Source organism: Rhinoderma darwinii, chromosome 1 (genome assembly GCF_050947455.1).
Source record: "Rhinoderma darwinii isolate aRhiDar2 chromosome 1, aRhiDar2.hap1, whole genome shotgun sequence".
Lineage (NCBI taxonomy): Eukaryota > Metazoa > Chordata > Amphibia > Anura > Rhinodermatidae > Rhinoderma > Rhinoderma darwinii.
The window spans coordinates 448448376-448464761 of NC_134687.1; the positions used below are offsets into that span (position 1 = coordinate 448448376).

The 16386-nt window shown below is 44.6% G+C and overlaps 1 protein-coding gene across 1 annotated transcript in view; it reads left to right on the plus strand.

Annotated features, from left to right (window-relative positions):
* The window catches only part of RAB36 (RAB36, member RAS oncogene family), a 29884-nt gene extending 14063 nt beyond the window's left edge, over positions 1–15821 (plus strand). The window contains exons 5-10 of the mRNA XM_075831759.1: positions 492–556; positions 832–883; positions 968–1049; positions 11614–11704; positions 11818–11937; positions 15728–15821. Coding sequence (XP_075687874.1) covers positions 492–556; positions 832–883; positions 968–1049; positions 11614–11704; positions 11818–11937; positions 15728–15792 — 475 coding nt within the window. The 3' untranslated portion in view covers positions 15793–15821. The remainder of the gene's footprint in view (positions 1–491; positions 557–831; positions 884–967; positions 1050–11613; positions 11705–11817; positions 11938–15727) is intronic.
* Positions 15822–16386: the final 565 nt, after the last annotated feature.

Genomic DNA, 16386 nt, shown 5'->3' on the forward strand with positions numbered 1-16386 from the left:
TTCTTCATTGAAGTCAATGAAGAGCAGCTCAAGATTTACGAGCGTCAAAGACGCCTCGCAGAATGCGAGGAGGAGCATTTACGTCTGAAACGACGCAGCTGTTTTCTCCTGAAAACAGTCTGTCTTTTCAGACGTAAAAGCCACTTCTCGTGTGCACATACCCTTAAGGTACATGATACTATTCTGGTTGCGTTCAGTTGCCACTAGGGGGAGCTTAGAAACTTCCTGCATACTGTTTTATTATTTAATTTATTGTATAAATCTAAGCTCCCGCCAGAATTTTGTAACTTAACTATATTTGGGGCTCTGTATCAGTGAAATCGAGCCCTGACCTTCTTTAATGATGTATAAAAAATTAATCAGCATAGAATATTGGACCAATTTATATTAAAACAAGATAAAACAAAATTACTTCTGAGTAAGTATAACATGTTATTAACTATGGTTTTAGTCATGTTGGCGGCTTATTTTTTTCTCTTTTCCACTCAAAGATGGGACACTGCAGGCCAAGAGAAATTCAAATGTATTGCATCCGCATATTATAGGGGAGCCCAAGGTAAGTCTACTATACAAGTAATGGGGTCACTTAAAAAGCTCAAAGCTGAACACCTGACTGTGTCTTCAACTCGTCACATGTGGTTCAATATTTTAGCCTTACGTGGCAGTCGAGCTTTGGAGTTATTCGCCTTCTACATCGGCGCGGGAAGGTGGGGGGCCAGTCTGAGAATGGGGAGATGTCTCCCCAACCATAGGTAGTTAGGACAACTGACTGTGTAGGACAAGCTTTAGAGACTTGTTTATTATAATACTTTTGTTTCTTTTACCTTGCAGTGATTATTACTTCCTTTGATCTTGGTGACATCCAGACGCTGGAACACACAAAGTAAGTATAACAAACACGGGAGTGGGGAATTCTGTTTCCACATGGGAGCACTATCTGTTGTCACAGTGTCATCTTTTGTTCCAGGCACTGGCTTCAAGATGCCCTTAAGGAAAATGAACCGGATACTTGCTCTGTCTTTCTTGTAGGAACCAAAAAAGACACATTAGTAAGTAAAGAGATTTCTCAAAGTGTTTTTTCTCCATTAAGTTATTTTACATTACACATTACATTTACACATTGTATCTTTCTGCCATTTTCAATATCAAAATTAATGATGCGGGATAAATATGATCTGTATTTATTTATTTATTGATCATCTATACATTTATAAATATGGTAGTGGCCCTTTAAGGGTGTTTTTCACTTGTACACAGCCACGTCTTAAGCGTAATGTCCCACTGATTTATAACAGAAATGCCCTGAGAACCTAAATTAGCTGAGTCGCATTGGACAATCCTTTTGGACAATCCACAAGCTACTCATAACACAGAGCGGAACACACAAAAAATGAATTAATATCGTGGAAGACACTATTATTAAACATAACTTATTGTCACGTAGGGACTGTGGACCCACTGGGCCGTACAGCCTTAGCGGTATGGCAGCTGGCCAACAGGGTGCAGGTCAATGGCTATAGTTCGTATAGGGTACCTGTGGCAGCTCGGACAGTAGCAAGGCAGGCTCGGCTTGGACTAGGCAGCAGGTAGATGTCAGGCGTGGTGAAGCAGGTCAGGCGTGGTATACAGCACGGCACGACTTTCGCACAGCACAGTACTCGACCAGGATAGTACGGAATGCAGGGAACACGAACAGGAACACACTAGGAGACCATTGCATAGACAAACTAGGGTAGCAACAACAACACTCAGGCATCGAAGCAGGGGGCTGAACCCCTCTTATAGTCCAGGGTACTCACGGCCTGATGCTTCATCAAAGTCCGGTGCGCGTGTGTAAAGGATCTTCCAGGCACAACTTCTGTGGATACTCCCATAGGTAATCAGTCTGCACCTGAGTCTATGTCTCTGAGACTGACTCCATCTTCCACCACTCAGGATGGCAGGCTTAGGAGTGGGAGAGCCTATCGCAGCCTGGCCAGACAGAGCTAGCTCCCACCCTCTGTCTATTTATACCTGCCTTTCCTGTTCCTCCTTTGCTTGTGATTCTTCTCGTGTGGTTTCCTGGCCCAGCTACAGCTTCTATCTATTTGATCCTGCTCCATACTGACCCTGGCTTTCTGACTACTCTCCTGCTCTGCGTTTGGTACCTCGTGCACTCCTGGTTTGACTCGGCTCGTTCACCACTCTTGTTGCTCACGGTGTTGCCATGGGCAACTGCCCCTTTCCCTTTGCTTTGTGTTCCCTTGTCTGTTTGTCGCGTGCACATACTGAGCGTAGGGACCGCCGCCCAGTTGTACCCCGTCGCCTAGGGCGGGTCGTTGCAAGTAGGCAGGGACAGAGTGGCGGGTAGATTAGGGCTCACTTGTCCGTTTCCCTACCCCTATCATTACATAATCACAAGCCCGTATACCTAGTCTACCCTGCTCCCTGACACTACTATGCACCCCCTTGAGACCCTGGCCCAGCAAATGCAGGGTCTCTCCCTACAGGTCCAGGCCCTGGCTCAGAGGGTCAACCAGCCTGACGCTACCATGGTAGTGCCCCTCACCTCACCTCTTGAACCCCACCTCAAGTTGCCCGACCGGTTCTCAGGGGACCGGAGGACTTTTCTCTCCTTTCGGGAGAGTTGTAGGCTCTACTTTCGCTTAAAGCCTCATTCCTCAGGTTCTGAGAGCCAGCGGGTGGGTATAATTATGTCCCGGCTCCAGGAAGGGCCCCAAGAGTGGGCCTTCTCCTTGGCTCCTGACGCCCCTGAACTTTCCTCCGTTGATCGTTTCTTTTCTGCTCTCGGACTCATTTATGACGAGACTGACAGGACTGCCTTTACCGAGAGTCAGCTGGTGACCTTACGTCAGGGTAAGAGACCTGTTGAGGAGTATTGTTCTGACTTTAGGAAGTGGTGCGTAGCTTCTCTGTGGAATGACCCTGCCTTAAGGTGCCAGTTTAGGTTGGGTCTGTCGAACGCCCTGAAAGACCTGCTAGTTAGCCATCCCTCTTCTGACTCCCTAGATCAGGTTATGGCTTTAGCAGTACGACTTGACCGACGTCTCAGGGAACGACAGCTTGAACGTTTCTGTGTTTTCCCCTCTGACTCCCCCATGATGCCTCCCGAGGTCCCGTTGCTTCGCTCTTCCACGGAAGACTCGGAGGTACCTATGCAACTCGGGGCCTCCGTGTCCCCCCGACAACGTAGAGAGTTCCGCAGGAAGAATGGTCTCTGCTTCTATTGTGGGGATGACAAGCATCAAGTGAAAACCTGTCCTAGGCATAAGAATAAGCAGCCGGAAAACTTCCGCGCCTAAGTGATCATCGGGGAGGTCACTTGGGCGCACAGGTATTTCCCGTAAATATGAAACGTAATAAAATATTGCTTCCCTTTCAGGTCTCTTTTGGTGGTAGGTCTGCTACCGGCAGTGCCTTCGTGGATTCAGGGTCTTCTGCTAATATTATGTCTGTGGAATTTGCTATGTCTCTAGCTATGCCTTTGATTGATTTGCCTAAACCTGTCCCGGTAGTGGGTATCGACTCCACTCCTCTTGCTAATGGTTATTTTACTCAGCATACCCCTGTTTTCGAACTCCTTGTTGGCTCCATGCATTTGGAGCAGTGCTCTGTACTGTTGATGCAGGGATTATCGTCCGATTTGGTTTTAGGCCTTCCCTGGTTGCAGTTGCATAATCCCACGTTTGACTGGAATACTGGGGAGCTTACCAAATGGGGTAATGAATGCTTGACGTTATGTTTTTCTGTTAATTCTATTTCTCCCCCTGAGGAGGTGAACACGCTACCTGAGTTTGTTCAGGACTTCGCTGATGTTTTCTCTAAGGAGGCCTCCGAAGTGTTACCTCCTCATAGAGAATACGATTGCGCTATCGAATTGGTACCAGGAGCTAAGCTTCCTAAGGGTAGGATATTTAATCTTTCTTGTCCCGAACGTGAAGCCACGAGAGAGTATATCCAGGAATGCCTGGCCAAGGGTTACATTCGCCCCTCTACTTCTCCGGTAGGTGCTGGCTTCTTCTTCGTAGGGAAGAAGGATGGTGGTCTTAGGCCATGCATTGACTACCGTAACTTGAATAAGGTCACTGTGAGGAACCAGTATCCCCTTCCTTTGATTCCTGATCTCTTTAATCAGGTTCAGGGGGCCCAATGGTTCTCTAAGTTTGATCTACGGGGGGCGTATAACCTTATGCGCATCAAAGAGGGGGATGAGTGGAAGACTGCGTTTAACACGCCCGAAGGTCATTTCGAATACCTCGTCATGCCCTTTGGGTTGTGTAATGCTCCTGCGGTCTTCCAGAATTTCATAAATGAGATTTTGAGAGATTACCTGGGGGTATTTCTTGTAGTGTACCTTGATGACATACTGGTGTTTTCCAAGGACTGGTCCTCCCACATTGAGCATGTCAGGAAGGTGCTCCAGGTCCTTCGGGAAAACAAACTGTTTGCGAAAACCAAAAAATGTGTGTTTGGGGTACAGGAGATACCATTTTTGGGTCAAATCCTCACTCCTCATGAATTCCGCATGGACCCCGCCAAGGTCCAGGCTGTGGCGGAATGGGTCCAACCTGCCTCCCTGAAGGCGTTACAGTGTTTTTTGGGGTTCGCTAATTATTACAGGAGATTTATTGCTAACTTCTCGGTCATCGCTAAGCCTCTTACGGACCTCACTCGCAAAGGTGCTGATCTCCTCCACTGGCCTCCTGAGGCTGTCCAGGCTTTTGAGGTCCTTAAGAAGTGCTTTATCTCGGCCCCGGTGCTGGTTCAGCCCAACCAAATGGAGCCATTTATCGTGGACGTTGACGCATCCGAGGTGGGAGTGGGGGCTGTCTTTTCCCAGGGTACCAGGTCCCTCACCCTTCTCCGTCCCTGTGCCTACTTCTCCAGGAAGTTTTCGCCCACTGAGAGTAACTATGATATTGGCAACCGCGAACTCTTAGCCATTAAATGGGCATTTGAAGAGTGGCGCCACTTCCTGGAGGGGGCTAGGCACCAGGTAACGGTCCTTACCGACCACAAGAATCTGGTTTTCCTAGAATCTGCCCGGAGGCTAAACCCGAGACAAGCTCGATGGGCGCTATTTTTTACCAGATTCAACTTTTTGGTTACCTATAGGGCTGGGTCTAAAAATATTAAGGCCTATGCACTGTCGCGTAGCTTCATGGCCAGCCCTCCTTTGGAGGAAGATCCTGCTTGTATTTTGCCTCCTGGTATAATCATTTCTTCTATTGATTCTGATTTAGTCTCTGAAATTGCGGCTGATCAAGGTTCAGCTCCCGGGAACCTTCCTGAGGACAAGCTGTTTGTTCCCCTGCAATGCCGGCTAAGGGTACTTAGGGAAAATCATGACTCCGCACTATCTGGTCATCCAGGCATCCTGGGTCCAAGCACCTCATTGGCAGAAACTATTGGTGGCCTGGGTTGCCTAAAGACGTTAAGGCCTACGTCGCCACTTGTGAGGTTTGTGCTAGGTCCAAGACTCCCAGGTCCCGACCAGCGGGCTTACTACGTTCTTTGCCCATTCCCCAGAGACCTTGGACCCATATCTCCATGGATTTTATCACCGATTTGCCCCCATCTCAAGGCAAGTCGGTGGTGTGGGTGGTAGTAGACCGCTTCAGTAAGATGTGCCACTTTGTGCCCCTCAAGAAACTACCCAACGCCAAGACGTTAGCTACTCTGTTTGTCAAACACATCCTGCGTCTCCATGAAGTCCCTGTCAATATTGTTTCGGACAGAGGGGTACAATTTGTTTCTTTGTTTTGGAGAGCCTTCTGTAAAAAGTTGGAGATTGATCTGTCCTTCTCCACTGCCTTCCATCCTGAAACTAATGGCAAAACTGAGAGGACTAATCAATCTCTGGAACAATATTTAAGGTGTTTTATCTCTAACTGTCAATATGATTGGGTCTCATTCATTCCCCTCGCCGAATTTTCCCTTAATAACCGGGTCAGTAACTCGTCAGGGGTCTCCCCCTTTTTCTGTAATTTTGGGTTTAATCCACGGTTCTCCTCCGTTTCACCTGGTAGTTCCAACAATCCCGAGGTAGAGGTCGTTCATCGGGAACTGTGCACAGTCTGGGCCCAGGTTCAGAAGAACCTAGAGGCGTCCCAGAGCGTACAAAAAACTCAGGCTGATAGAAGACGTTCTGCTAACCCCTTGTTTATGGTCGGGGATCTGGTGTGTTTATCGTCTAGGAACTTGCGCCTTAAGGTCCCGTCCAAGAAGTTTGCCCCCTGGTTTATTGGGCCGTATAAGGTCATTGAAGTCCTCAATCCTGTCTCCTTCCGACTGGAGTTGCCCCCATCTTTTCGAATACACGACGTGTTTCATGCCTCCCTCCTTAAACGCTGCTCCCCGTCCTTGGCTCCCTCGAGAAAACCTCCTGTTCCCATTCTCACCCCTGAGGGGGTGGAGTTCGAGGTGGCCAAGATTGTGGACAGCAAGATGGTCCAAGGCTCCCTCCAGTATCTGGTCCATTGGAGAGGATACGGGCCTGAGGAGAGGACTTGGGTACCCGCCCGGGATGTTCACGCTGGGGTATTGGTCAGGAAGTTCCACCTTCGTTTCCCCAATAAACCAGGTCCACTTAGAAAGGGTCCGGTGGCCCCTCATAAAAGGGGGGGGGTACTGTAAAGGATCTGCCAGGCACAACTTCTGTTTATACTCCCATAGGTAATCAGTCTGCACCTGAGTCTATGTCTCTGAGACTGACTCCATCTTCCACCACTCAGGATGGCAGGCTTAGGAGTGGGAGAGCCTATCGCAGCCTGGCCAGACGGAGCTAGCTCCCGCCCTCTGTCTATTTATACCTGCCTTTCCTGTTCCTTTGCTTGTGATTCTTCTCGTGTGGTTTCCTGGCCCAGCTACAGCTTCTATCTATTTGATCCTGCTCCATACTGACCCTGGCTTTCGGACTACTCTCCTGCTCTGCGTTTGGTACCTCGTGCACTCCTGGTTTGACTCGGCTCGTTCACCACTCTTGTTGCTCACGGTGTTGCCGTGGGCAACTGCCCCTTTCCCTTTGCTTTGTGTTCCCTTGTCTGTTTGTCTCGTGCACTTACTGAGCGTAGGGACCGCCGCCCAGTTGTACCCCGTCGCCTAGGGCCTGTCGTTGCAAGTAGGCAGGGACAGAGTGGCGGGTAGATTAGGGCTCACTTGTCCGTTTCCCTACCCCCGTCATTACAGCGTGCTTCCCCTTTAAGAGCGGGCATCTCCTGAGGAGGAGACTGGGGCCAGCGCTCGCCGACTCGTGGCTGCGGCTGTCATGGGGAGAGTGGTTCTGATGGCCCACAGCCACGGACATGACACTTATGAAAATCTTAGAATGGATCGTCCCATTGCAACACCTCCGTCCCACACAATGTAACATAGTCGGGCACTTCTGATGGTCCTCCTCTTCCTAGCTCGGCCCTGTCTGCCCTGGGCAGTTGTCGGTCCGCAGATCAAATTCTGTGGCTTATCCTGAGCCAACAAACGGGCACATACGCTACCAGCCTTTGTCCCTCCACAGATGGCTGGCTCAGCCTACGATCCAACCATTGTGGCCTTTTTAAGGCTATGTTCACGCAGCAAATTTTTTGTTTGGCTGGTCCCCGTGCAAAATCCGGCGCAGAATTATTTCTGCCGTCAGCAGGAAAATTCTTACTCCTATTTACTTCAATGGAATGTTTGGGTGGAATCAGCCCAAAGATCTGGCAGGATACTTCTTTTGTCCGCTAGCTGAAAAAATGAGCTAGTGGGAAAAAGAAGCATTCTCCCATTGAAATTAATAATAGGTGGAAATTCTGCCGTCTGAACAGGGCCTTAGTAGACATTTAATTTATGCATTAGTCAGCACCATTTCACATGGGAAATTATCAGCAGACTGTTGTTTAATGGTACAGTACTAAGCAAAAATGACTTGCAAAAGAGGACAGCTTTGAGGTATGTCCAGTACAATTTTAGCAACAGAAGAGATTTCCGTTGGTCAGAAACAATCATTCTGTTGCCATTGATGCAGATTATTAATGTCAGCTTTATATTGGAAACGAATGTATGCACCAAGCAGATAACTATTTCTGATCTGTAGAATTTCTTGGTGTAGCTAGAAAATGATACAGTATATCTAGAATGCACCTATCACCTATAAGATGTTTTAGCTCAAGCTTTTGTTACTTTCTTTTGTTTTGTACACTAGCTGTTTCATCAATGACAACATACGGCTTTACTCACAGGGGATATAGAGATGAATTACTGCATAGCCCTTCCCCCTACTGTAGGCAGGGACTTGCAGTCAATTGTACCATCAAAGCAACAAAAATATAGGACTAAAATATGCACATAAGTATATATAAAAATAATTCATTTCCTATTTGCATGAGCTTTTTTGGCTTTAAATTACATTTAGAGATGCTAGGAGGCAGTCTGTGGTTTTTATTAATCTATGTGGGATTTGTTGACGCTGGTTGCCAGGGGCTACTGCTTTCGTTAGCAGCTTACTTGGCCTATTAAGGTCTCCACTGTGTAGTATTAAGGGTGACTTTATACCAATCGATAATGCATATGATTCAGTGATCCGACTATAGGTCCAGATCGTGAAGGAAGAGTACAACACATCTTTACATCTTTACATGTGGGGATTATTCGATATTGCGACAAAGTTAAAATCCTACTCACAAGGTTAAGAGGCATATAGAAAAGTCAAAATGGTGCATTCTACTGGATGGTTTTGCATGGCAACACTGTTTTTAGTTGCAAAACCGCCGAGCGTTTACACACAGCAATTTACTGATCTTACAATCTATATTTTTAGCGTTTATGAAGATTTGCAATCAAGATTAGGAATGGTCTACAGCTCATAATGGGCTATCAAAATGAGTCGAAAATTGTTGAATCGGAGGCATTATCAAAGCAATTAAAGCCACCATACCTTATAGGGGCATTAAACCTAAAAGAGGAGATATCCTGTGAGAGCAGGCAAATGGGGGGGGGGGGGTCTGTATTTATTTATGGGGTCTGGTCTATGGTCTGTATTTATTTAGGGGCTCTGGACTGGGTTCTGTATTAAGGGGGTATGGTGTGGGGTCTGTACTTAAGGGTCTGGGGTTTGTATTTAGGGGATCAGTATTTATTTAGGGGATCTGGTCTGAGGTCTGTATTTAGAGGATCTGGTCTGGGATCTGTAATTATTTAGGGGCTCTGGGGTCTGTATTTATTATGGCGGTCTGGCCTAGGGTCTATTTATTTAGGAGGTCTGGTCTGGGGTCTGTATTTAGGGGTTTGTATTTAGGAGGTCTGGTCTGGGTCTGTATTTAGGGGGTCCAATGTGTATGAGGACCTTCTGACTGTCCTCCCTCGGCTTCTGTCGGGGGAAATGGGAATCAGGATTTCACCATACTTGATCCTAGGGTGGGCAATTAATAGAAAAAAATATAAATCGGAATTTAGCCGACCTTATCTAGCGCATTTTGGTTTCTTATTTTTTGTTCCCCCGGTTTCAACTGTATCTGCATCCTCAGGACACAGATACAGTTGAATCCAATGGTAGAGCAGGGAGCCGTAAGGTCCCTGCTCTACCTTTCACTATGTATCGCCGGACACTCATGGCTCGGTGCAGACAAGAGCCAGGCAGTGATGTTATCGCGCCAGTCTGCGCTGAGCCACACAGATCAGAGGAGCAGAGGGATCTCCTGCACTCGTCATTGGAACGGGGTTAGGTGAGTATGTATTTTATTAGGCACTATTTGGGCTGGGTAGGCCAGCAATGGGGGCATTATACTGCGTGGGGCCAGCTGTGTGGCATTCTACAGTGTGGAGGCAGCTATGGGGGACCAAATACTGTGTGGAGGACAGCTATGGGGCAGTTATGGGGGTATTATCCAGTGTGGAGGGCAGCTATAGGGGGCAGTTATGCGAGTATTATACTGTGTGGGGCAAATATGGGGGGCTTAATACTTTTGTGGGGCAGCTATGGGGGGCAATATACTTTGTGGGGGCAGCTATAGGGGCATTATACTATGTGGAGGTCAGTTATAGTGGGCATTATACTGTGTGGAGGGCAGCTATAGCGACATTATCCTGTGAGGAGTGCAGTTATAGGGGCATTATACTGTGTAGAGGCAGCTATAGGGGCATTATACGGTGTGGAGACAGTTATGGGGGCATTATGTTGTGTAGAGGCAGTTATGAGGGGCAATATACTATGTGGAGGGCAGCTATTGTGGAATTATACTGTGTGGGGCAGCTATGGGGGCATTATAATGTGTGGGGGCAGCTATGGGGCATTATACTGTGGGGAGCACTATGGGGGCAATATACTGTGTGGGGCAGTGTCATGTGATATATTATATACAGTAGTATACAGCAGGCTCGGGATAAATACTAATTCAATGGCGTAGCGTGCAAATGGGGTGTGGCCTAAATAATCGTTCCTTAATCGTGATCAAGGTTACATGTTCAATTAAACGTGATTTTGATTTAGGTCATAATCGCCCAGCTTTACTTGATCCTCTGTTTTTTGGCCCTTTAATAGTTGGGTACGTTACAACATGCAAATGGTGTAGATTTAATGTATATATGGTGTAGGTTGCATTCAGTCACCGTTTTGTTGCGCTTTTTTGCTGCAGGATTTGTTAGAGTTGGAAATGTTTTGGGTGTAGTAATTTCCTTAACTAAACATAACAACAAACTTCTGACATGTCACAGTTAGGGCACATTCAGACGTGGCGGAATGCTGTTGAATTCCGCTGAGCACGGTCCGCAGTGGAATTCTGCAGCAGTCGTTTTTTTCATTTCTTTCTATACATTTTTAGGAAAGTTAGTTCAGACGTTGCAGAAAATAACTGTGTGGAAATTAGGCTGCGGTGCAGAATTTCCCATCCGCAGCATGCTCATTCCATTGCGGAGAAGAAGTGGAATTTCACTGCAGATTTCAGCCTTTTCATTGCAAAAACTGAAATCTGTGGCAAGTCCGCTGTGATATCTGCAACGTCTGAATTACCTGTCAAATAAGCAAATGTTGGTGCAGATTCGTTGCGTAATTGCCCCAAATCTGCACCAATATTTGCAGCGGAAAAATTTTGCCACGTCTGAACATGGCCTAACATGTCAGAAGTTTTAATCCCTGGGCGTCCGAGCACTGAGACCACCACCGATCGCTAAAACGAAGCTGCAGAAACGCTCGTGTGAGCCGCTTCGTTTCTGTTCGCTTTTCTTGGAAAGCCGATGTAGCGGTGTACTGGCTCATAGACTTTCTATTGAGACCGTACACCAACTGCTCGGCTTTCCGAGTAAAGCTGAACAGAAAGCAATCGGCTCAGTGCTCACACAATCGCTTCTGCCGCTTCCTTTTAGCGATCAGTGGGTGTCTCAGTGCTCAGACCCCCAGCGATCAAAATTTCTCACATGTCACTATGACTTTAGCCTTTAATTATTCTCTGTACGTTATCAATCTTCACACTATGTTTTTGACCTAGTTGAGATCAAAACCTTATTTAATAACGTTATTTATGATTTTCAGTGATAACTGACTGGGTGAATGTGTGCCCCTAATTTTGAAACTTGACATACAGTACGTTGCATACATAGTTTATTACAAGTACAAATTACTCATTGTTACATCTTCTCTTGCAGTCAGAGGCAGAGTGTGAGAGGACAGAGCGAGATGCTTTGAAATTTGCTGTTGAGATGCAGGCTGAATATTGGTCTGTCTCAGCAAAAACAGGTACAAATGTCTCACCCCTACAAACGATATGTAGTAGTCATACCAATGTAGTATATTCATGTACATCATTCAGACCCGCTGCACAGTTTTGATTTGTGTTTCTTGCTTTCTAGGTGAAAATGTAAGGGATTTCTTTTTTCGAGTAGCAGCCCTGGCCTTTGAACAGTCCATGAAAAAGGACCTGGAGAAGAACAAGCATAGTGCAACTCAGATTGGAGCTGGCAATCTCATACGTATGTAGTTTTAAATAATTTGACATTTTAGAGGTATAGTCTGACATGATAACTTTAAAGGGGTTTTCCCATCTTGCCCATCTTGTCCACAAGATATGCCATAATTGTCAGATAGATGTGGGTCCCAACTTTGGGAACCGCACCCATCTGTAGAATGGGGCCCCCTAAACCCTGTTCTACCTTTCTCGGTTCCCGCTGCCTCCCGGGCCACTTCGTAATTTGCGTCCATTTAATCAGGAAAACAGAGTAGCTCGCTGAGCTATGCTGTTTCCGTAACTCCCATGTGAATAGCAGTAACAGAAGCACCATAGTCGAGAAAGGTAGAACAGGGTTTAAGGGGGCCCAGTTCTAGAGATAGGTGAGGGTCCCAGAGTTGGGAACCGCATCTATCTGACATTTATGGCATATCCTGTGGATATGCCATAAATGTCCACGATGGGAAAACCTCTTTAAAGGCTAGTTACACCTTCACCCCCAAAAATTTTTATTGTCCCAATGAATCAAAAATAAAAATAAGAGCGAATAGTCTTGATTCATCTCCATGGTAACAGCAACAAACAAACCCTGTGTAGCCTAATCTTGCAGTTATACTTTGTTCCATCTGTCCACAACTTTTTATTAACCTAAGAAATGTATATTAACAAGAAGTAGAAGACGGATGGAAGGGAGTATGACTGCAGAATTATACTGCCATTAAATGGTCTTTTTTTATATATGTTGTGTAAAATTTCCAGTAGCAGAAATCTTACTGCCAAAGAAATCAAAGGCAGTCTAAAATAACAGACCACCAATTTGATCAAGTGCCTATGACATATCAGGAGAATATTTTGACTAGATTTCCCCTTAGTAAACTTTATGGCCTGCCAGGGCTATATGCCTATTAGGCACGGCCTAATAGATTGCCTGTCAGTTTTACACTGACAGGCAATAATGCTTTGGTATACTAAGTATACCAAAGCATTATATAAGCGATCAGAAGATCGCATGGTGAAGTCCCCTAGTGGGACTAGAAAAAAATAATTAAAAACAGTTAAATAACGTTTTTGGAAAATAAAATAAAATACATTTTTCCCATAAAAAATGTTTTTATTTAATAAAAGTGTAAAAAAAATGTGAAAAGTACACATATATTGTATGGTCGCGATCGTAACAACACGAAAAATAAAGTTAACACATTAATTCAACCGCATGGTGGACGTAGTTAAAAAAAAAATGCAAAAAACAACGGCGAATTAGCTTTTTTTCTCCACCCTCCCCCCAAAAAATATAAAAAAAGTTAATCAATAAGTCCCATGTGCCCCAAAATAGTAGCGATGAAAACTAAACCTCGTCCCGCAAAAAACATATGGCGATATCAACAGAAAAAGTAATATGATGCAATAATGTGATGCCAAAATGTATTATTTTTGTTTAAAAGGTCTTTTATTGTGCAAACGTAGTAAAACGTAAAAAAACTATTCTTATGTGGTATCGCCGTAATCGTACTGACCCATAGAAAAAAGTTAACATGTTATTTATGCCGCATAGTCAACAGCGTAAATTTAAAACGCAAAAAACTATGTTTGAATAGCGGTTTTTTTAATGCTCTTCTGAAAAACAAGTTAATAAAAGGTAATTAATATAAAATATGCACCCAAAAATGGTGCCATTGAAAAATACAGCTCGTCCCACAAAAAACAAGCCCTCATATGGCTATTTAGACGAAAAAATAACAAAGTTCTAACTCTTGGAATGTAAAGATGAGAAAAATAAAAAAAGAATGCTTGGTCGTTAAAGGGTTAATCGCACTTTAATCAATTTTATTAGGAAAAAATATATATATAATAAATAATTGTTTCCATATATGGTATTGCCAAGATCGTAACGACCCGTATAATAACGTTAATATATTATTTAAACTACACGATAAACGGTTTAATTTTTTTTAAAAACGGTGGAATTGCTGTTTTTTTTTTAAATCTCCCCTCAAAAAAAGTTTATAAAAGTTAATCAATATGTTATATGTGGCCCAAAATTTTGCGATTTAAAAATACAACTTACCCTGCAAAAAATAAGCCCTCATATGGCTACTTCGACGGAAAAATTCAAAAGATATGGCCATATCGCAGAAATGAAAAAGCAAAAAAAAAAAATGGATGCGTCCTCAAGCAGTTAAAGTAAACATAACCAGGTATACATTCAAGTCACAAGACCTTATGATCATACAAAGAAACCGTCTGCATAGTATTCATTCTAGACATCAGGTTTTGGAAGAGATGAGAGTTAGGGCATGCCCACACATGGCGTAATTGCTCTTGAATTCCGCTGCGGACACTCCGCAGCGTTAATCCGCAGCGGAGCCGTTTCTCCATTGACTTCCACTTCTATTTAGTAGGGTTCGTTTAGACGAGGCTGAAAATTCCGCTGCGGAGCATAGGCTGCAATAGATGTTGCGGAGTTGTGGCGGACTGGTTGCGGACTCATGGCGGAATTTCTCCATTGACTTCAATGGAGATTCTAATTTCCGCAATGAAGTCCGCAGCTGTCATGCACAAGTGTCCTGATAATGAATACACATGAAATCCAGCCTGGACGTCATGTGTACTCAGAATCCTGACACTTCTGAATCTTTTCTGTGAGATTACAGCAAACACCACGCGTAATCTCGCGAGATTACGAGGTAAACGAGATTTCGTTTCCCTTGCTGGAACTCTCACAGAAAAGATTCAGAAGTGTCAGGATTCTGAATACGCATGACGTCCAGGCTGGATTTCATGTGTATTCATTATCAGGATACTTGTGTATGTGGCTGCACATCGTTCTAGTAAGAACACTATGTGCTGTGTAAATGAATGGAGAGGAGTGTATGACACTGATTGGTCACTGATTCGTCAGCATCATACACTTCTATTCACAACGCCCAGTTAGTAAAACAAGTAAACACGCCCAGATAAAAACACAATACACGCCCAGTTGGACATACGAAAAAAAACACGCTCAGTTATCCATTTCAAAGCTCATTTGCATATATATAAAATAGCTCATAACTTGGCCAAAAATGAACGTTTTTCAAAAAAAAACAAAAAACGTTACTGTTATCTACATTGCAGCGCCGATCACATGCAATAGGAGATAGGGATTTGAGAATCTGGTGACAGAGCCTCTTTAACTTTTTGAATTCCTACAAGATCAAAATGGCATTTGAGTGAATGCAATCTTAGGCCAGATTCACACGAAGGAGTGCAAACTCGGACGCGAAAAACGCCAGTTTTTCACATCCGAGTTGCACCCATGCGGGTCCCGTTTTCACGGATCCCTATAAACTTGAGGCTATGGAGGGATCCGTGAAAACGGAAGAAAATAGGACATGTTCTATTCATCAACGGACCCTTCACACGTTCTATTGAAACAACGGCCCTGTGAACAGCCCCATTGAAATACATGTGTCCGTGTGACGGCCGTTGTTTTAACACAGACGTATACCACGTTTGTCTGAATTCGGCCTTATTGAAATGTTGTCTTCAATATGGATAGGGCATATATGTTTACATTCCATAAATGTGAATGGTTTTTTTTCCTGACGTATTTTTACAAAGCCATTTACGTGTATGGAACGGTCAGGAATTTCTGTACAAGTTTGCCATGTGTGAATATACCCTAGGACAGTACATTTTCCAGCTGTGTTATCTTCAGCTATACAAAGAAGGGAGACCAGAATTCCTGAACTGTATATAGAAATACCAAACATGTATATGTTTATTAGCAGTGATGAAAATGTATCCAAGAGCCAATATCTGCTTTTTTATTTCAGAACTTGAGGGGAATACCTGTGAGAAAAAGGGAAATGATCTCCAGCATAATATGAACTGCTGCTAACCATATATATCAACATTGGCTTGGGATCGGCTGCACTTGTGCCAGTTCACAAGGTTGCAGCAAATTCTGAGTGAAGTGCGTCGGTTAGTCTTGAACTTGGCATTGATGCTGCATCTCGAAGACGGGTTACATCGGTGAACTGAGGTATCAGGGAATCCATACTGGTGACATTAGCGCCATTCTGTGCATCAGGACGACATACCACCATCCAGCTGTATTCTGAGTCAAGTGCCACTTTATCTTATAGCCTCACCATTCAAACCTTGGATGATTTATTTATCATGGAGTAAAATATAGTCATTTCTATAGCAGTTATTATTAATGTTGCCACCGGTATCTGAAGATGCTCTTATATGGTGTCGTATGATGAGGCATCACATTCTTTGTCTTTATTTGTGCACATACGAATCATGAAATTGTGGACCTCCAAGCCTGGATGTTTTTCAGTCTGCCCTATTGTGTTCTTCTCACTGCCATCTGTTTGTTCCATTTGCATCAGCCAATAGCAAGACATGAATGCATTATTGTAAAAGTTGAGCTTGGCTGGTGCTCTGGCATACATACTCCATGCCGTGTCACATTGTGTGCCACAAC